We start from the raw sequence: 21,683 nt of genomic DNA, 5'->3' as shown, positions 1-21,683 counted from the left end.
GACCATGACAATTTCCTAGAGAACTAGGGATCCGAACAGTTCAGCAGATTAACAGAAGTTTGATACTGAGAAAGTTTTTGATCGAAGTAGTCAGTTGTTAAATAGATGGTTTCTATTCAATACATGATTAAATTGATTCACAAAGAGATGGGGGTTACTTTCTGTTTATCTACTAGAAGTGAAAGTCATAATTTTGTGTCAGATTTCCGAAAGATAGGCAAATTACCATATAGAGGGTTTTTTTTTAATTATTAGAAAAAGTCTAGAAAACTATTTGACCTACTTTTAGCCCTAAAGCAGGTCACAGTGTACCAATCAAGTTGACATGCAAACCGATTACCGGTACGTATTTCTCTGAAAGGGAGGTTATGACAAAATTTCAGGGCAATACCTGTATTCATAAAAAAAAAAAAAATGAATGCACCAATCAAGCTGATATGCAAACTGAACTTATATTCCTCTGAGAGAAAGCTTGCGACTAAATTTCAAGGCAATATCTGTATCTGTGATGAAAACAAAGTTTTTCTACTCAAGGATACTATGACCTTGACCTTTGACCTCAAGAAACAATAGGAATCCTCTGCTTGGCATAAGATGTATGTGTACCAAGTTTGACAGTCCTAGCCCCAACTGTTCGGTCTGTATCCTGCTTACAAGGTTTCCTACTAAGTGACACTATGACCTTGACCTTTGACCTTGAAGAACAAAAGGCATGCTCTATTTTGCATGAGGAGTATGTGTACCAAGTTTGACAGTCTCACCCCCAATAGTTCGGTCTGTATTCTGCTTACAAGGTTTTCCTATTGACTGATACTACGACTTTGACCTTTGACCTTGAAAAACAATAAGTTTCTTCCTCTCATCATGGTGATCAAATGTACCAAGTTGTAAGATCCTGCAGCTTACAGTTCATTTTGCATTTTGTCTATAGGTAAGGTCTGGATAGACACACTGACTGATGACATCATACCATAATATGTCCCATCTTTGCAAACATATAAAGATTTATAAGCAGTTTAGTGTTTACAACTTATCTGTAAAGTGTTTTACTGTTGTTAGAAACCATTGTAGTTTATTTACCTCCTAAATTGAAGAGTGCTACATGTATGTTTGACATAAAAAGCATTACTGATATACAGAGTTATTTTCCTGGTGAAAATACGTAATATTGTGATTGCAGACACATTTGGGAGTAAATTTAGTCATTAAAAATTTGGCAGCATGATAGACAAAACCCTTAAATCAAACCAAATTCAAAACTCAGAAAAAAAATCTGCAATGTTGCCTAAAGTAGTGATTAAAATGTGCAAACAATGATAAAATATCCAGTTTTACTACAAGACAGTCATATCCCAACCGCGACAGACCTAAGTCGTTGTAACAGGTAGTGACAGTTCCATCGCCAAACGCTCGGCATCAGGTGCAAATGCCAAAGGTCCTCAGAGATGACCTTAAAAACGGATGTCCCGTGTCACAATAGGTGCACGCTAAAGAACCCTCACTGCTCAATGGCCATAAGCGCCAAGCATAGGCCTAAATTTGAAGCCCTTCACCGGTCTTGGTGACGTCTCCATTTGAGTGAAGAATTCTTGAGCGAGACATTAAGCAAGATACAATCAATCAATCATAAACACTGAAAAATCAAAAGACAACGAATGACCGAATCAAGTTACATTATAACGGTTTCTATGTGGATCTTCTTTATAAAATGATTATCTAAAATCAATCTAATAATTTTATTTACTACATGCATTGTAAATTTCATCTCAAATACCAGCATAATCATATTAACAAGAAACCAGAAATTAATATTCATGTTAATTAACAAGAAACCAGAAATAAATATTCATGTTAATTAGTAAGAAACCAGTAATGTTCAAGTCAATTTGTAAGAAATCAGTAATTAATATTCATGTTAACAAGATATGATTATAATCTGCAATTATAAAGTCTCCCAAACGAAGTCACTGTCACTGGGGTCACTTGACCTTGATACTAGTTTGAAGGTCCTGTCATCCTCTTGCTTGTTCTGAAGATCACGTATTGCTATTAGTCCTGGTTTTAAAGCTATCCTAGTTTTCAGGTTGATGGTCAGAGGTCAAGGTCATTGAAGTCACTTGACCTTGATGCTAATGTGTCATTCTCTTTTCATTTCTGAAGACCCCAGCACTCAATCATATTAATTTGTAAGTTATATCAGTTGAATTTTGGAATTAATTTCCCCCCCATAGAGTTCTGTTAAGCCCCACCCCCATTTGATCCCCACAATATGTACCCTAACCTCCTTCAATCTGAAAACAAAATCATTTCTGCTCATCTGAATACAATGGCCTATCATATTTTTGAATATCTAATACTTTCATCAACAGGTTTTCGAGAACGGTGTTAGTTTTAGGTGCAAGAAAGAAGAAAAGAAAAAATAACAAGAACCAAACAATAATTCTCCAAACTTCATTTGGGACACTTAATTATCTGAATATATCTATCATCTAAATATATCTATACTTAATTATATGACTAAACTCTATAGATCTAAATATATCTACACTGTATATAGAATTACCTGAATAAATATCTACAGATCTAAATATCTATGGATTTAAATATTAAATCCATATTGAATTATCTGAATATATTTATAGATTTAAATGTAAAATCTATATAGAATTATCTGAATATATCTATAGAATCTGATCTAAATATAAAATCCATATAGAATTATCTGAATATATCTACAGATCTAAATATCATTAGATTTAAATATAAAATCTATATAGAATTATCTGAATATATTTATAGATTTAAATATAAAATCTATATTGAATTATCTGAATATATCTTTAGATCTAAATATAAAATCTATGTAGAATTATCTGAATATATTTATAGATTTAAATATAAAATCTATACAGAATTATCTGAATATATCTACAGATCTAAATATCTGTAGATCTAAATACAAAATCTATATAGAATTATCTGAATATATTTATAGACTTAAATATAAAATATATACAGAATTATCTGAATATATCTACAGATCTAAATATCTAGATCTAAATATAAAATCTATATAGAATTATCTGACTATATATATAAAGATCTAAATATCTATAGCACTAAATATAAAATCTATATAGAATTATCTGAATATATTCATAGATTTAAATATAAAATCTATAAAGAATTATCTGAAACAGAGTGTTTACCTGATGATGTCAGAGATTGTAACTGATGATTCAAACTGTCTGTGGCTGGTGATGTCACATGCAAAAAAGAAAATGGAGGATAAACATGGACATGCATCCAGACGGGGAGCAAAAAACAGAATGCCCTCAATCACAGTGATGATACCAAGTAATTTCATATCCTTAATCCAGGTCAAGTTTTCAGTTTGTTTTTCTGTGTGTGCGTGCCTGTGTGTGCGTGTCTGTGTGTGCGTGTGTGTGTGTGCGTGTCTGTGTGTGTGTGCCTGTGTGTGCGTGTGTGTGTGTGCGTGTCTGTGTGTGCGTGCCTGTGTGTGTGTGTGCGTGTGTGTGCGTGCCTGTGTGTGTACGTGTCTGTGTGTGTGTGCCTGTGTGTGCGTGTGTGCGTGCGTTCGTGTCTGTGTAACTTTTGTGCATGTTTATCTATGTGTATCTGTGTAATTTGTGTGCACAGTTGTGTGTGCTTTATGACTGTGGAAGTGTGTCTGTGTGTGTATGTATGTGCCTGTATGTGTGTGTCTGTCTGTGTGTATGTGTATGTGCCTGTATGTGTGTGTCTGTCTGTCTGTCTGTGTGTCTCTGTGTGTGTCAGTGTATGTGTCTGTGTATGTGTATGTGTGTGTCTGAGTATGTGTCTGTGTGTCTGAGTATGTGTCTGTGTCTGAGTATGTGTCTGTGTGTGTGTCTGTGGTGTGTGTCTGAGTATGTGTCTGTGTGTCTGAGTATGTGTCTGTCTGTCTGTCTGTGTGTCTGAGTATGTGTCTGTGTGTGTGTCTGTGGTGTGTGTCTGTCTGTGTTGCACAGTTGTGTGTGTGTGCTTTATGACTGTGAAAGTGTGTCTGTGTGTATGTCTGTGTGTATGCCGGAGTGTGTGTCTGTGTGTGTGTCTGTCTGTGTGTCTGTGTGTGTGTCTGTGTATGTGTGTCTGTGTGTATGTATGTGTGCTTTATGACTCTGTGTGGTCTAGATTTCATGAATACTGCAGCTAGGACTCTTATCATTCAATTACAAATCCATTGCCTGAACAAAATTTAGTATTTTCAATTCATTGCCTAAACAAAATTTAGTATTTTCAATTCATTGCCTGAACAAAATTTAGTATTTTCAATTCATTGCCTAAACAAAATTTAGTATTTTCAATTCATTGCCTAAGCAAAATTTAGTATTTTCAGTTCATAGGCTAGAGAGAGCAATCAACTTTGTAAAATAAACATATATTCTCAACAGAAAATATTGCAAGAACTAAAATATCACAACTCTTTAACGTCTAAAATCTAAAACAACATAAAATCTTTGACATTAAAACATTTTTGTTACACAATCCTTTGTCTTTTTAGGCTTTTATATAGAAGAAAGTCCATTGTAGTGAAAAGGTTACCTGTAGGTGTCCAATAAGTTGACAATTGCTGTCCATTATTTTTTAAGAATGGACAGTAATTGTCAACTTATTGGACAGTGTCAGGTAAACCCAATAACTTACTACCGGTACATGTCTACAGGTAGGCTGAAAATAAGTGAAAGACAATTTTGAACAAGGAGATACAAATTCAATTTTAAATTCCCTACAAGTAAGAATCAAAACAGATATCATAAAAATCACTGAAACACTTAAAACGATATTTCCTCTTTAGTTAGTAAAATTCTCTGCTTCAGCTTTAAGATTCACAATTTTTTTTAATTCCATTGGCCATTTTGATATCGCATTAAGACTTAAATTTGAAAGACGTATTTCTATACTTGTATTTGAATTTCACTGGATTCAGAAGCACATTCCGAAACTTCTTCACAATGCTTAGTTGTGTTTTCTTTATTAGCATATCCTAATTCTGAATTATTATATTCGCTTTCATGAATAATTTCATTTCACGAGATGGGCGCATTGGGCTCTTTTGGCTGATGTTAGGGCTATTCCAGCAAAAAAAATATGGGGGGAGGCACTTTATTTTTAAGACAGCCAACCATACAATTAAATTTTCCTCTGCTACCACCACCCATACAATTAGATTCTCCCCTGCCACCACCACCCATACAATTCAATACTTTCATTTAATGTAACAAATGGATCAACCATATGATATTTTAAAACATAATTCTAGTTTATATTTTTAAAAATATAAACAATAAAATGTCTTTCTTTGTTGTTTCATCGGGAGATGAAGGTAGCAATCATTGCAGAAAAAATTACATATTCTGGATTCCAATGCAATTTTGGTAGGGAGAAAAAAGGATGATCTCAGCAATAAAATGAAAGAAAAAATGCAATTAATTTTGTATACTCTGGAAACATGTGAGTAATGTAGAAACCTAAGCCCTGTTTGCTTATTATAAACAAACAGTTTCACTAGATTAAGATGTGGGATATTGTCATATCATTTCTGGACTAGATGTGCATGTCCTTTTTACTCATGTCATGATCTGGGTGCTTGTTAATTGTTGAAATAACAAGAAGTTGTTTTTTTTAATGATATAAAACTAAATAAAATATGAATATATTATACCACTTTAAATTCACATAAATTATATTGTTACTCTCTTTATTGCTTTTAAAAGACATGTGTCTTATTACATCAGTTACAATATGTATACATAAAATGGCATTGTATAGTGGTGTACAAATTCAAGCAAGCAACGGAGAACTTTTCAACGAGTTAGGTTTTCTCGCAACTTAAGTGCGAAACATAGATATTTCCCTAAATTACAAAGTGTATGCATATAGATTGTGACTTTTTTCCTTTGACTTTTCCCCCTACAATCTCTCGTACAGGAAACTCGCGAATATTCCATTTAAAATTTCAGTCCCAAGCATAATATTTACCCGATTTATATCGCAATCAGGCAAATTTTCCACTCTGTTAAACATAATGGTATACCAGGTGGGAGATTTCTTATCCGAATTACCCCGCACATCTCAAAGTCTGTCGAAATTCACACCTTCGGAAACAACGGTCGTGATTCCCTGATCCTTGATTTTGTTAAATAAACAACTCGGGTTTTGGTAATTAACCTCACACGACGCTGCATGTTAATTACACGTTAACCAATTGATAGCTTGGGTATAATAATTGATTCAAAGTGCCGATTAAAGAACATCACCGCCGAACTATTACCTGTGCATTTTAAAACGAAAATGTTAGGGGCGATAATTCCCAGAATAGTCATGCTCGACTGAAATCGAAAGTAGGAATCGCGTTGTAATCGAAAAAATGTACAGTGACTGTCGTTTCATAAAGGTGAAATTACATGAAAACGTTGTAAAACTCATGATCGTTGGTTGCATTAGACAGGTGGTCGCTTAGGACAGGTACAATAGGTTGGGTAACGCCTTGGAGGGTAAAGGTTTACGGTAACATTGAGTTATCTGCCCATTTATCAATCTTTTTTTCGTACTTAAGTTGATGTAGAATGGCTTCGCTTTTCTTCTTCTTTTGTAATAAAAGAAACGTAACGTGATACGTTTTCATTTTTATCATAATTCACAGGCACCCATGTTTTTTATTTAACCTGGAAGACAACCACCCATACAAATATATTTTCCCAAATCACCCCCACCCATCCAAAAATATATCGGCTGCCGTCCCTGCCCCCCATACGTTTTTTGCTGGAATAGCCCTTAATTATTTCCTCATCCAAATATTCGAAAACAGAATGCTTTTCAGATCAAAATTTGGCTCCATAACTTTCTCACCCTCCATATCCAGAATATAACACCCATTAAGAAAGTTTGCAACACTTTCATTAAAATCCTTAAATTTTGATTGTGCAATGAAAATGATCTCCCCATTAGAGGAAGACATGTTGATATGGCTCGGTACTATAGAGTGAGTGAATATAAAACCTGCAATACAAGACTACTTACCTGACACTGTCCAATAAGTGAACAAAAGAACACTAGACTTCTACGCAAGACTGGTTATATTGTCAGACTATTCAATAATAGCTTTATTCATGATTATCATTGTTGATCGGTTTATCTGAGACTGTCCATTCTTAGAACAAAAGATGTAATGTTTTAAGTAGGATATAAGCCTCATACTCTCCATTCTGTGCAAGACAGAACTCATCTCAGCCGCCTCGATCAGTTCTTTCTCTCACAGAATGGACAGTTTTTGGCTTATATCCTTTACATAAAATGAAATCTGAGTACATTATTAACGTGATAAAATGATAATCTGTGTAGATTATTAATGTGATTCTCACACATGCAACAGTCTCTAAAAATTACACTGTGCTCATTGCTAGACAATTCAGATAACTTTCTACATGCAAACACACATCACAGTGACCCACAAACACACATCACAGTGATACACATACACACACACACACACACACACACACACACACTTAAGCATTCCTGACCTTGTACTAATGACCTCTGGTCTTGAGATTTTGACCTTTGACCTACATGGACTTCGACCATTTCAATTTGAGATACTGATCTCTGAACTTTTAACACATGCTGAAGCACTCATCTTTCAAAAACGTATTACTGAGATCTTAGTACCCAAGACAAGAGACCCACAGGCCCTATCAGTCACCTGAGATCTTAGTACCAGAGACAAGAGACCCACAGGCCCTATCAGTCACCTGAGTATTAGTTATAAATATCACTAGTCCCACAGGCACTATCAGTCACCTGAGTATTAGTTATAAATATCACTAGTCTCACAGGCCCTATCAGTCACCTGAGTATTAGTTATAAATATCACTAGTCCCACAGGCACTATCAGTCACCTGAGTATTAGTTATAAATATCACTAGTCCCACAGGCACTATCAGTCACCTGAGTATTAGTTATAAATATCACTAGTCCCACAGGCACTATCAGTCACCTGAGTATTAGTTATAAATATCACTAGTCCCACAGGCACTATCAGTCACCTGAGTATTAGTTATAAATATCACTAGTCCCACAGGCACTATCAGTCACCTGAGTATTAGTTATAAATATCACTAGTCTCACAGGCCCTATCAGTCACCTGAGTATTAGTTATAAATATCACTAGTCCCACAGGCACTATCAGTCACCTGAGTATTAGTTATAAATATCACTAGTCCCACAGGCACTATCAGTCACCTGAGTATTAGTTATAAATATCACTAGTCCCACAGGCACTATCAGTCACCTGAGTATTAGTTATAAATATCACTAGTCCCACAGGCACTATCAGTCACCTGAGTATTAGTTATAAATATCACTAGTCTCACAGGCCAATGAATCCAGAAATTTCCTGTTTTGAATACTACATTCCACACGAGGCCCATGGGCCTCATCACTCACCTGGGTCACCTTGGCTCATATTTAAAGATTTTTCCCATATATTAGCATGTAAAACTTTGATCCCTATTGTGGCCCCAACCTACTCCCAGGGGCCATGATTTTTTCAAAATTGGAATGTGAATTATGTCAGGAAGCTTTCATGTGAATGTAAACTTTTCTGGCCCAGTGATTTTTCAGAATAAGATTTTTAATGATTTTTCCTATATATTTGTATGTAAAACTTTGACTCCCTATTGTGGTCCCATCCTATCCTTAGGTGCCCTGATTTGAACAAACTTCAATCTGCAATATGTTAGGAACCTTTCATGTAAATTTCCACTTTCTTGGCCCAGTAGTTTTTGAGAAGATTTTTAAAGATTTTCCCTATATATTTCTAAGTAAAACTTTGATCCCTCCTTATGGCCCCATCCTGCCACCCCCCCCCCCCCCCCCACCCCCACCCCCCCACCCCCCCAAATTTGAAAAGAATTGGAATGGTAGTTATCAAGAAGTTAAAAATGTTCTAATGTTCACACTTTCAATAACTGACCATTAAAATGTTCTAATGTTCACACATTTTATAACTGACCATTTTGGCCCCATCCTGATACCAAATCCCCTTACCCTGGGATCAACAAATTCAAAATTTTGGTAAAGGACTACCTGCTCTTTCTAAACATCCATTTAGTTTCAATTTAGTATCAATAGCACTAAAGGTTTTACACATAAACACTATGTATCAAGTTTGGCCCCGCCCTGGAGTCAGAGCCTTTACTCCTACCCCGGGGATCATGAAATTTACCATTTTGGTAGAGGCATTCCTGCTCAACATCACTATGCATTATTTTTTTTATACATGTGCAGTTGTAGAGAAGATTTTTGAAAATTGGTCAATTTTTGGCAGTTTTAGCCTCGCCGCTCAGATCCCATGTGCGCAGTTCTGAAATTTACAATTTATGTCCCCCTTGTCCCAATGATGCTTCGTACCAAATTTGAAAAGAATTGAAATGGTAGTTATCAAGAAGAAATCAAAAATGTTCAAATGTTAACACACGAAGCACAACGCACGATGATGGACGACAACCAATTGCAAAAGGTCACATGAGTTTACTCAGGCGACCTAATAAAATTGAAGTTGACTAATTGTGAGTCATAACGGTTTGAACTTTAAATACTGACCTCTTATAAAAAAAAAAATGTGCACTTTGGCTGCCCCAGTCCAGACCTCTGGATTTCAGATATTGACCTCTGAACTTGTGACATTATGATACTGACCTTTGAACTTCAAATGTTGAAGATAAATTCCTCCTAAATATGCTTCCGCTTCCATGTCAAACTTTCGTGTGGTTGCCTTGGTACCCAGAGCATGGAGAACCAGTTTAATCATCGGGATTTCTCCAGAGTCTGTGTGTTCTTGTAGAGAAATCGACACCTACCAATGATGAGTCAAATATGTCAACTTTATCATAGAATATAGAGAAATCGACACCTACCAATGATGAGTCAAATATGTCACCTTTATCATAGAATATAGAGAAATCGACACCTACCAATGATGAGTTAAATATGTCAACTTTATCATAGAATATAGAGAAATCGACACCTACCAATGATGAGTCAAATATGTCAACTTTATCATAGAATATAGAGAAATCGACACCTACCAATGATGAGTCAAATATGTCAACTTTATCATAGAATATAGAGAAATCGACACCTACCAATGATGAGTCAAATATGTCAACTTTATCATAGAATATAGAGAAATCGACACCTACCAATGATGAGTCAAATATGTCAACTTTATCATAGAATATAGAGAAATCGACACCTACCAATGATGAGTCAAATATGTCAACTTTATCATAGAATATAACGATTGTACAACATATGAAAACTACATCACAAAACATGACAACCACATCAATATAATTGTAGCATAGGCAGGGATAGACATTCACTTTTTATCTCACTTCCCCTCAACTCAAACTTGTCCGAATAAAAAAATTTGTTGTCCAAAATATTTTATTCTAATACACCTTTTAACCAGCAACTTAATTATCTCCTTTTACAAGATCAACCACATCGGTGAACAGAAGAAAAAATACAGCTTTTCTAAAGGTGGGTTGATTGATAAAATATTTCTTAACGTCCCTCTCAAGAAAGGTTCACTCATATGGAGACGTCACCATGGCTGGTGAAGGGCTGCAAAATTTAGACCTATGCTCGGCGTTTAAGGCCTTTGAGTAGGGAGGGATCTTTATTGTGCCACACCTGCTGTGACACGGGACCTCGGTTTTTACGGTCTCATCCAAAGGACCGCCCCATTAGTCGCCTCTTACAACAAGCAAGGAGTATTGAGGACCTATTCTTACCCGGATCCCCACGGGAAAACCAGGATTCGAATTGACCGGCTACCTAACATGGCTACGTCAACAAACAGAATAATTAAAAGCTGATTGACTTGCAAATATTTGTGGATATACTAAACTGTAGCTCTCTGAGAAAATACTGGGACAGATCAGAGAGCTACAGATCCACCCCTTATAAAAAACCTTCAATTTATGGCACACAAAAAACTGTGCATGATTGTAATAATAAAATCAATTTAATAAAATCCTCATAATCACTAATCAGAGAATTGTTAACTTTTGACTATAAATAACTGTGACCAATCTCATCAATCCCATAAAGAATACAAAATTAAGAGTACGGCAAAAACGGACCGATCAAAAAATTCCTGTTACCTCTTTAATCTCGAACTTCATTTCCATGATGGTTCTGTTTACTACATCTTGTGGGCGGGGAGACTGGAGGTTTTCCTGTCAATCAAATAATGACAACTTTTCAATACAATGGAGTATTGTTTAGACAGATGCTTTGGTTCTAAGTCAAAATCGTGCAAACAAGTGAAGCATCCCGCTAACTTAATATATGTGCAAGACTCTAAAGTGTGATGGTTTGTTGATGTTACAGATGCCAAAGTGCAATTGTCCCTCTCCTATGTAGACATGCTACACCAAAGTGCAATGGTCTGGCACGTCAAAGTACGATGGCCCGTCATTCATAGGTGAACCACGCAAAAGTGTGATGGTCTGACTGACCAAAGTCCGATGGTGCGGGGGTTCAGTTATGTTTGTGACGTCACTTTATTATGATATAGTTCGTTACGTTTTTTAAAATCAAACTGAAGAAATGCAATGTCCATTTGCCCCTAACAAAGGTTATTTCTGCTGGCACCAACGTCTTCAAGATATTAGAGGAAGGCATGGGTGATTAAGATTAATATGGACGATAGCAAGGGCAAGATTTACACAATGTTGAAGATTGAAGTACATCTGTTGTCGAAAGATCTGCTCCATCTGATCATGCTTCTATTTATGTGATGTACACATAATAAATCCCTAGGGGGATGCTATAATGTAAAACATTCTATACGATTTCCTGTTTAATAACACGACAAACAGGATAACGTGAGTCAGACACATTAATTTTACAGACGCGTGTATATCACATCACATCAGACACATTAATTTTACAGACGCGTGTATATCACATCACATCAGACACATTAATTTTACAGACGCGTGTATATCACATCACATCAGACACATTAATTTTACAGACGCGTGTATATCACATCACATCAGACACATTAATTTTACAGACGCGTGTATATCACATCACATCAGACACATTAATTTTACAGACGCGTGTATATCACATCACATCAGACACATTAATTTTACAGACGCGTGTATATCACATCACATCAGACATATTAATTTTACAGACGCGTGTATATCATATCACATCAGACACATTAATTTTACAGAAGCGTGTATATCACATCACATCAGACACATTAATTTTACAGACGCGTGTATATCATATCACATCAGACACATTAATTTTACAGAAGCGTGTATATCACATCACATCAGACACATTAATTTTACAGACGCGTGTATATCATATCACATCAGACACATTAATTTTACAGACGCGTGTATATCACATCACATCAGACACATTAGTTTTACAGACGCATGTATATCACATCACATTAGACACATTAATTTTACAGACGCATGTATATCACATCCGATGACATCACATCAGACACATTAATTTTACAGACGCGTGTATATCACATCACATCAGACACATTAATTTTACAGACGCATGTATATCATATCACATTGACACATTAATTTTACAGATGCGTGTATATCATTTCCAATGACATCACATCAGACACATTAATTTTACAGACGTGTGTATATCATATCACATTGACACATTAATTTTACAGACGCATGTATATCATATCACATTGACACATTAATTTTACAGACGCGTGTATATCATATCACATTGACACATTAATTTTACAGACGCATGTATATCACATCCGATGACATCACATCAGACACATTAATTTTACAGACGCGTGTATATCATATCACATTGACACATTAATTTTACAGATGCGTGTATATCATTTCCAATGACATCACATCAGACACATTAATTTTACAGACGTGTGTATATCATATCACATTGACACATTAATTTTACAGACGCATGTATATCACATCCGATGACATCACATCAGACACATTAATTTTACAGACGCATGTATATCATATCACATTGACACATTAATTTTACAGACGCGTGTATATCACATCCGATGACATCACATCAGACACATTAATTTTACAGACGCGTGTATATCATATCACATCAGACACATTAATTTTACAGACGCGTGTATATCATATCACATCAGACACATTAGTTTTACAGACGCATGTATATCACATCCGATGACATCACATCACACATTAATTTTACAGATGCCTGTATATCATATCCGATGACTTCACATGAATAGAGAATGTTTTTACATATCCAATGGCGTCTTTCATTATTTGTTTACCTTTTCTTGCATCAAGTTTGAATGACTTCCTACGTACAAAATGTGGTAATGGTATATGTGACTCCTAGTCTGCCGCAGATCAAAAGTCGGACACCGTGATATGTGTATTGTGATATGTGTACTGTGTACTGTGATATGTTTACTGTGATATGTGTACTGTGATATGTGTACTGTGTACTGTGATATGTGTACTGTGACATGTGTACTGTGTACTGTGATATGTGTACCGTGATAAGTGTACTGTGTACTGTGATATGTGTACTGTGATATGTGTACTGTGATATGTGTACTGTGATATGTGTACTGTGATATGTGTACTGTGTACTGTGATATGTGTACTGTGTACTGTGATATGTGTACTGTGATATGTGTACTGTGATATGTGTATTGTGTACTGTGATATGTGTACTGTGACATGTGTACTGTGATATGTGTACTGTGATATGTGTACTGTGATATGTGTACTGTGATATGTGATATGTGTACTGTGATATGTGTACTGTGACATGTGTACTGTGATATGTGTACTGTGATATGTGTACTGTGTACTGTGATATGTGTACTGTGTACTGTGATATGTGTACTGTGATATGTGTACTATGTACTGTGACATGTGTACTATGTACTGTGATATGTGTACTGTGTACTGTGATATGTGTACTGTAATATGTGTACTGTGTACTGTGATATGTGTACTGTGATATGTGTACTGTGTACTGTGATATGTGTACTGTGTACTGTGATATGTGTACTGTGATATGTGTACTGTGTACTGTGATATGTGTACTGTGTACTGTGATATGTGATATGTGTACTGTGATGTGTGTACTGTGATATGTGTACTGTGATATGTGTACTGTGTACTGTGATATGTGTACTGTGACATGTGTACTGTGTACTGTGATATGTGTACTGTGATATGTGTACTGTGATATGTGATATGTGTACTGTGATATGTGTACTGTGATATGTGTACTGATATGTGTACTGTGATATGTGTACTGTGATATGTGTACTGTGATATGTGTACTGTGACATGTGTACTGTGACATGTGTACTGTGATATGTGTACTGTGATATGTGTACTGTGATATGTGTACTGTGATATGTGATGTGTACTGTGATATGTGTACTGTGATATGTGATATGTGTACTGTGATATGTGTACTGTGTACTGTGATATGTGTACTGTGATATGTGATGTGTACTGTGATATGTGTACTGTGATATGTGATATGTGTACTGTGATATGTGTACTGTGATATGTGTACTGTGATATGTGTACTGTGTACTGTGATATGTGTACTGTGATATGTGTACTGTGTACTGTGATATGTGTACTGTGATATGTATACTGTGATAAGTGTACTGTGTACTGTGATATGTGTACTGTGACATGTGTACTGTGTACTGTGATATGTGTACTGTGATATGTGTACTGTGTACTGTGATATGTGTACTGTGATATGTGTACTGTGTACTGTGATATGTGTACCGTGATAAGTGTATTGTGATATGTGTACTGTGTACTGTGATATGTGTACTGTGATATGTGTACTGTGATAAGTGTACTGTGATATGTGTACTGTGATATGTGTACTGTGTACTGTGATATGTGTACTGTGATATGTGTACTGTGTACTGTGACATGTGTACTGTGTACTGTGATATGTGTACTGTGATATGTGTACTGTGATAAGTGTACTGTGATATGTGTACTGATATGTGTACTGTGATAAGTGTACTGTGATATGTGTACCGATATGTGTACTGTGATATGTGATGTGTACTGTGACATGTGTACTATGTACTGTGATATGTGTACTGATATGTGTACTGTGATATGTGATATGTGTACTGTGATATGTGTACTGTGACATGTGTACTATGTACTGTGATATGTGTACTGTGTACTGTGACATGTGTACTATGTACTGTGATATGTGTACTGTGATATGTGATGTGTACTGTGACATGTGTACTATGTACTGTGATATGTGTACTGTGATATGTGTACTGTGATATGTGTACTGTGATATGTGTACTGTGATGTGTGTACTGTGACATGTGTACTGTGATATGTGTACTGTGATGTGTGTACTGTGACATGTGTACTGTGATATGTGTACTGTGATATGTGATGTGTACTGTGACATGTGTACTATGTACTGTGATATGTGTACTGTGATATGTGTAATATGACATGTGTACTGTGTACTGTGATATGTGTACTGTGATATGTGTATTGTGTACTGTGATATGTGTACTGTGTACTGTGATATGTGTACTGTGATATGTGTACTGTGTACTGTGATATGTGTACTGTGATATGTGTACTGTGTACTGTGATATGTGTACTGTGTACTGTGATATGTGTACTGTGATATGTGTACTGTGTACTGTGATATGTGTACTGTGATATGTGTACTGTGATATGTGATATGTGTACTGTGACAAGTGTACTGTGTACTGTGATCTGTGTACTGTGATATGTGTACTGTGTACTGTGATATGTGTACTGTGACATGTGTACTGTGTACTGTGATATGTGTACTGTGATATGTGTACTGTGTACTGTGATATGTGTACTGTGATATGTGTACTGTGTACTGTGATAAGTGTACTGTGATATGTGTACTGTGTACTGTGATATGTGTACTGTGATATGTGTACTGTGTACTGTGACATGTGTACTGTGTACTGTGATATGTGTACTGTGATATGTGTACTGTGATAAGTGTACTGTGATATGTGTACTGATATGTGTACTGTGATAAGTGTACTGTGATATGTGTACCGATATGTGTACTGTGATATGTGATGTGTACTGTGACATGTGTACTATGTACTGTGATATGTGTACTGATATGTGTACTGTGATATGTGATATGTGTACTGTGATATGTGTACTGTGACATGTGTACTATGTACTGTGATATGTGTACTGTGTACTGTGACATGTGTACTATGTACTGTGATATGTGTACTGTGATATGTGATGTGTACTGTGACATGTGTACTATGTACTGTGATATGTGTACTGTGATATGTGTACTGTGATATGTGTACTGTGATATGTGTACTGTGTACTGTGATGTGTACTGTGATATGTGTACTGTGATATGTGTACTGTGTACTGTGATGTGTGTACTGTGACATGTGTACTGTGATATGTGTACTGTGTACTGTGACATGTGTACTGTGTACTGTGATGTGTGTACTGTGACATGTGTACTGTGATATGTGTACTGTGTACTGTGATGTGTGTACTGTGACATGTGTACTGTGATATGTGTACTGTGATATGTGATGTGTACTGTGACATGTGTACTATGTACTGTGATATGTGTACTGTGATATGTGTACTGTGATATGTGTACTGTGATATGTGTACTGTGTACTGTGATGTGTACTGTGATATGTGTACTGTGATATGTGTACTGTGATATGTGTACTGTGATATGTGTACTGTGATATGTGTACTGTGTACTGTGATATGTGTACTGTGATATGTGTACTGTGATATGTGTACTGTGATATGTGTACTGTGATATGTGTACTGTGTACTGTGATATGTGTACTGTGATATGTGTACTGTGTACTGTGATATGTGTACTGTGATATGTGTACTGTGATATGTGTACTGTGACATGTGTACTGTGTACTGTGATATGTGTACTGTGATATGTGTACTGTGTACTGTGATATGTGTACTGTGATATGTGTACTGTGTACTGTGATATGTGTACTGTGATATGTGTACTGTGACATGTGTACTGTGTACTGTGATATGTGTACTGTGATATGTGTATTGTGATATGTGTACTGTGTACTGTGATATGTGTACTGTGATATGTGTACTGTGATATGTGTACTGTGATATGTGTACTGTGATATGTGTACTGTGTACTGTGATATGTGTACTGATATGTGTACTGATATGTGTACTGTGTACTGTGATATGTGTACTGATATGTGTACTGATATGTGTACTGTGTACTGTGATATGTGTACTGTGACATGTGATATGTGTACTGTGTACTGTGATATGTGTTCTGTGATATGTGTACTGTGATATGTGATATGTGTACTGTGATATGTGTACTGTGTACTGTGATATGTGTACTGTGATATGTGTACTGTGATATGTGTACTGTGTACTGTGATATGTGTACTGATATGTGTACTGTGATATGTGATATGTGTACTGTGATATGTGTACTGTGTACTGTGATGTGTACTGTGATATGTGTACTGTGTACTGTGATGTGTACTGTGTACTGTGACATGTGTACTGTGTACTGTGATATGTGTACTGATATGTGTACTGTGTACTGTGATATGTGTACTGTGACATGTGTACTGTGTACTGTGATATGTGTTCTGTGATATGTGTACTGTGATATGTGATATGTGTACTGTGTACTGTGATATGTGTACTGTGATATGTGTACTGATATGTGTACTGTGATGTGTGATATGTGTACTGTGATATGTGTACTGTGATATGTGTACTGTGATATGTGTACTGTGATATGTGTACTGTGATATGTGTACTGTGTACTGTGATATGTGTACTGTGATATGTGTACTGTGATATGTGTACTGTGACATGTGTACTATGTACTGTGATATGTGTATTGTGTACTGTGATATGTGTGCTGTGACATGTGTACTGTGATATGTGTACTGTGATATGTGTACTGTGTACTGTGATATGTGTAATGTGACATGTGTATTGTGTACTGTGATATGTGCACTGTGATATGGAGTAGTACAAAACATTTCCTGGGCGGTACATATTTGACAGCAATATTAAATTACACCTCCAAAGGCCATAATAGGGCACACTTCAGCAAAAGACCTGGACAAAGCATTGTATCAAGTGCGATAACTCTAACGGCTGAATAAAAACAAAATCAGCATCAAGTGAGATAACTCTAACAGCTGAATAACAACAAAATCAGCATCAAGTGTGATAACTCTAACAGCTGAATAACAACAAAATCAGCATCAAGTGTGATAACTCTAACAGCTGAATAACAACAAAATCAGCATCAAGTGTGATAACTCTAACAGCTGAATAAAAACAAAATCAGCATCAAGTGCGATAACTCTAACAGCTGAATAACAACAAAATCAGCATCTTCTGTTTATTCATACATTGAGGTATATTTTACATTTGATGACGATCGAAGTTGACGGCTGACACTTACCCTAAATGGTAATGAAATAAACTATCATGTAATGGTTATTATTTTGTATTGATATTTTGGTGAAATAACACGCAGTTGGTAGTCTGTACCAAAACACTGTTTCCATTAAGTTTTGCAAACCAAAAATCTATCACACTGGTGTATCAATGTGTACAATCGCATGTCACACCATCACACTTTGGCATGTCACACCATCACACTTTGGCATGTCACACCATCACACTTTGGCATGTCACACCATCACACTTTGGCATGTCACACCATCACACCTTGGCATGTCACACCATCACACCTTGGCATGTCACACCATCACACTTTGGCATGTCACACCATCGGAGTTTGGTGCAGATCATTGCACTTTGGTGTGGCCATCACACTTCAGAGTCCTACATATGTACACATCATTTCTGTTTCCCTCAGTAACAAATCTGACCCAGTTAAGCCTACATGCCAGCCAGCAAAATCTAACCAAGATAAGCATACCTGTCAGCCAGCAATATCTAACCGAGATTAATAGAATCCTTCATTAGTACGAGTGTGGGATAGGGAAATTCCACCGAGGGGACAAGATTCGCAGTCTAGGACGAGGCTTTGCCGAGTCCAAGACAGCGAATCTTGTTCCAGAGGTGGAATTTCCCTATCCCACACGAGTAAATAATGAAGGATTATTTTTCTCACATTTTACCTACAGTTTAGTGCATAAATTTAGGAGCTTTGAGAAAATTCTAAATTATCAAAATCCTCATTTGAACTTCGATGCAAAAACTAATTAGATAGGCAAAAAGAGCATACCCGAAAATGGTTTACACTAAGTGTAAACTAAAAAATCCAAGGTTGTCCAACGGAAAGCTATATACATTAAAATTTAAAGATAACAATACAAAATATTTTTGCTTCACCGTGTAACGTAAATCTTCACCGTGTAACGTAAATCATAGAAAATATATGACGTCACAATCAAATGACGTCGCAGCAGTGTGAGACAGAAAAATCTCACATGGCTGTCTCACATGGGTAAAGTCTATCTCACACTGGTGATAATGTGAGAAAAGCGTACCTGTTCCGCCAGCTCCGTTGATACAACTACTACTTTCTTCATTAACTGGTTCTCATTAATGTCCAACGGAATGTCTAGGGAGTCCTACAAATAGAGAAAACTTCACTTTAACATCAAACGCTGTCACCAGCGAGAGCACGGGTACTATACAAATATAATATCTCTCTCTCTTTTCTCTCTCCTCCCCCTCAACCCTCCCTCTATCTCTCTCTCTCTCTCTCTCTCTCTCTCTCTCTCTCCTTTCTCTCTCTCTTACAGAGAATATCTCAATATTTTCCTCTTCCTGCAGGTCCTCTCCCTCAGGAAGTGGAATACTCTGGGCCAGCTGTAGAATTTCCTGTAACCTCCGGTCAGACAGACTGAGGCTCAGCAAGGGGAGATCCCCCGATATCTTCAACCTGCATAAAAATAGCATAATTATCATCAAGAGGGAATCCCCCCCCCCACCCCAATTTAAATTTGGGCCAACAGTACACCCACACATTGGTTAATAATCTGGGTGCAGCTACAGGTTTTTCCGTTCAGACTTACTTCGCCAGTCGCCTATCATTGTCAAACATGCTCTTCTGTACAAGGAGGTTGATAGAGATTGGGTGAAGAACGTGTTGGAGAGAATTTCCCACAGACCTCGCTGAATTCCAGTCTTCTCCTGAAAATATTCAACAATGGATTCTGAAAAAAACCTACATGGATATAATCCCTAGAATAATACCTAGAAAGAGATGAGATAAACGAAAGAATCAGTGCGATATTTAGCTGATGAACTGAGCAGATTTAGTGTTTAGGGATGAGATGTACAGATTGAGAATTAGTGTGATATTTAGCTGGTGAACTGAGCAGATTTAGTGTTTAGGACCACATGATGAGATGTACAGATTGAGAATTAGTGTGATATTTAGCTCATGAACTAAGCAGATTTAGTGTTTAGGGATGAGATGTACAGATTGAGAATTAGTGTGATATTTAGGTGATGAACTGAGCAGATTTAGTGTTTAGGACCACATGATGAGATGTACAGATTGAGAATTAGTGTGATATTTAGCTGATGAACTGAGCAGATTTAGTGTTTAGGGATGAGATGTACAGATTGAGAATTAGTGTGATATTTAGCTGATGAACTGAGCAGATTTAGTGTTTAGGGATGAGATGTACAGATTGAGAATTAGTGTGATATTTAGCTGATGAACTGAGCAGATTTAGTGTTTAGGGATGAGATGTATAGATTGAGAATTAGCGTGATATTTAGCTGATGAACTGAGCAGATTTAGTGTTTAGGGATGAGATGTACAGATTGAGAATTAGTGTGATATTTAGCTGATGAACTGAGCAGATTAGTGTTTAGGGATGAGATGTACAGATTGAGAATTAGTGTGATATTTAGCTGATGAACTGAGCAGATTTAGTGTTTAGGGATGAGATGTACAGATTGAGAATTAGTGTGATATTTAGCTGATGAACTGAGCAGATTTAGTGTTTAGGACCACATGTGATGTACAGATTGAGAATTAGTGTGATATTCAGCTGATGAACTGAGCAGATTTAGTGTTTAGGACCACATGTGATGTACAGATTGAGAATTAGTGTGATATTCAGCTGGTTCTCTCTATTTACCTGGTTTAGCTGGTTCTCTCTATTTACCTGGTTTAGCTGGTTCTCTCTATTTACCTGGTTTAACTGGTTCTCTCTATTTACCTGGTTTTGCATAGAGAAGCTGTACTCTGTCTAGTTTGATTTTAAAGTTGTCATACGCTCTGGACATCATATCTTCCACTGCTATTGCCTAAAATATAAAGCCCATAATGCCTAAAACACAAAACCTATATAAATACAGAATTAGAACTGTGTATTGTCTAAAATATACACCCTAAAACCTATATAAATACAGATTCAGAATAGAATTGTTTCTAACACACAGAGCCCAAAATATACACCCTAAAACCTGTATAAACACAGATTCAGAATTGTATTCTTTCTAACACACAGAGCCCAAAATATACAC

General features: G+C 36.3%; 1 protein-coding gene across 8 annotated transcripts in view; it reads right to left on the bottom strand.

Annotated features, from left to right (window-relative positions):
- LOC125662074 (intermembrane lipid transfer protein VPS13A-like) overlaps nt 1-21,683 on the bottom strand; it is a 194,987-nt gene that overhangs the window by 124,726 nt on the left and 48,578 nt on the right. For 7 of the 8 annotated variants that reach the window (XM_056147820.1, XM_056147826.1, XM_056147822.1 and 4 more), the window contains 7 exons: nt 21,377-21,464; nt 20,216-20,333; nt 19,941-20,082; nt 19,685-19,768; nt 11,214-11,288; nt 9,742-9,898; nt 3,210-3,254 (listed from right to left, as the gene is read on the bottom strand). In XM_056147820.1, the coding sequence (XP_056003795.1) occupies nt 3,210-3,254; nt 9,742-9,898; nt 11,214-11,288; nt 19,685-19,768; nt 19,941-20,082; nt 20,216-20,333; nt 21,377-21,464 (709 nt within the window). The remainder of the gene's footprint in view (nt 1-3,209; nt 3,255-9,741; nt 9,899-11,213; nt 11,289-19,684; nt 19,769-19,940; nt 20,083-20,215; nt 20,334-21,376; nt 21,465-21,683) is intronic. The other variant, XM_056147825.1, reaches the window with a different exon arrangement.

The sequence above is a fragment of the Ostrea edulis genome, chromosome 8 (assembly GCF_947568905.1).
Source record: "Ostrea edulis chromosome 8, xbOstEdul1.1, whole genome shotgun sequence".
Taxonomy (NCBI): domain Eukaryota; kingdom Metazoa; phylum Mollusca; class Bivalvia; order Ostreida; family Ostreidae; genus Ostrea; species Ostrea edulis.
This window is presented reverse-complemented; position numbering and strand designations above follow the sequence as displayed.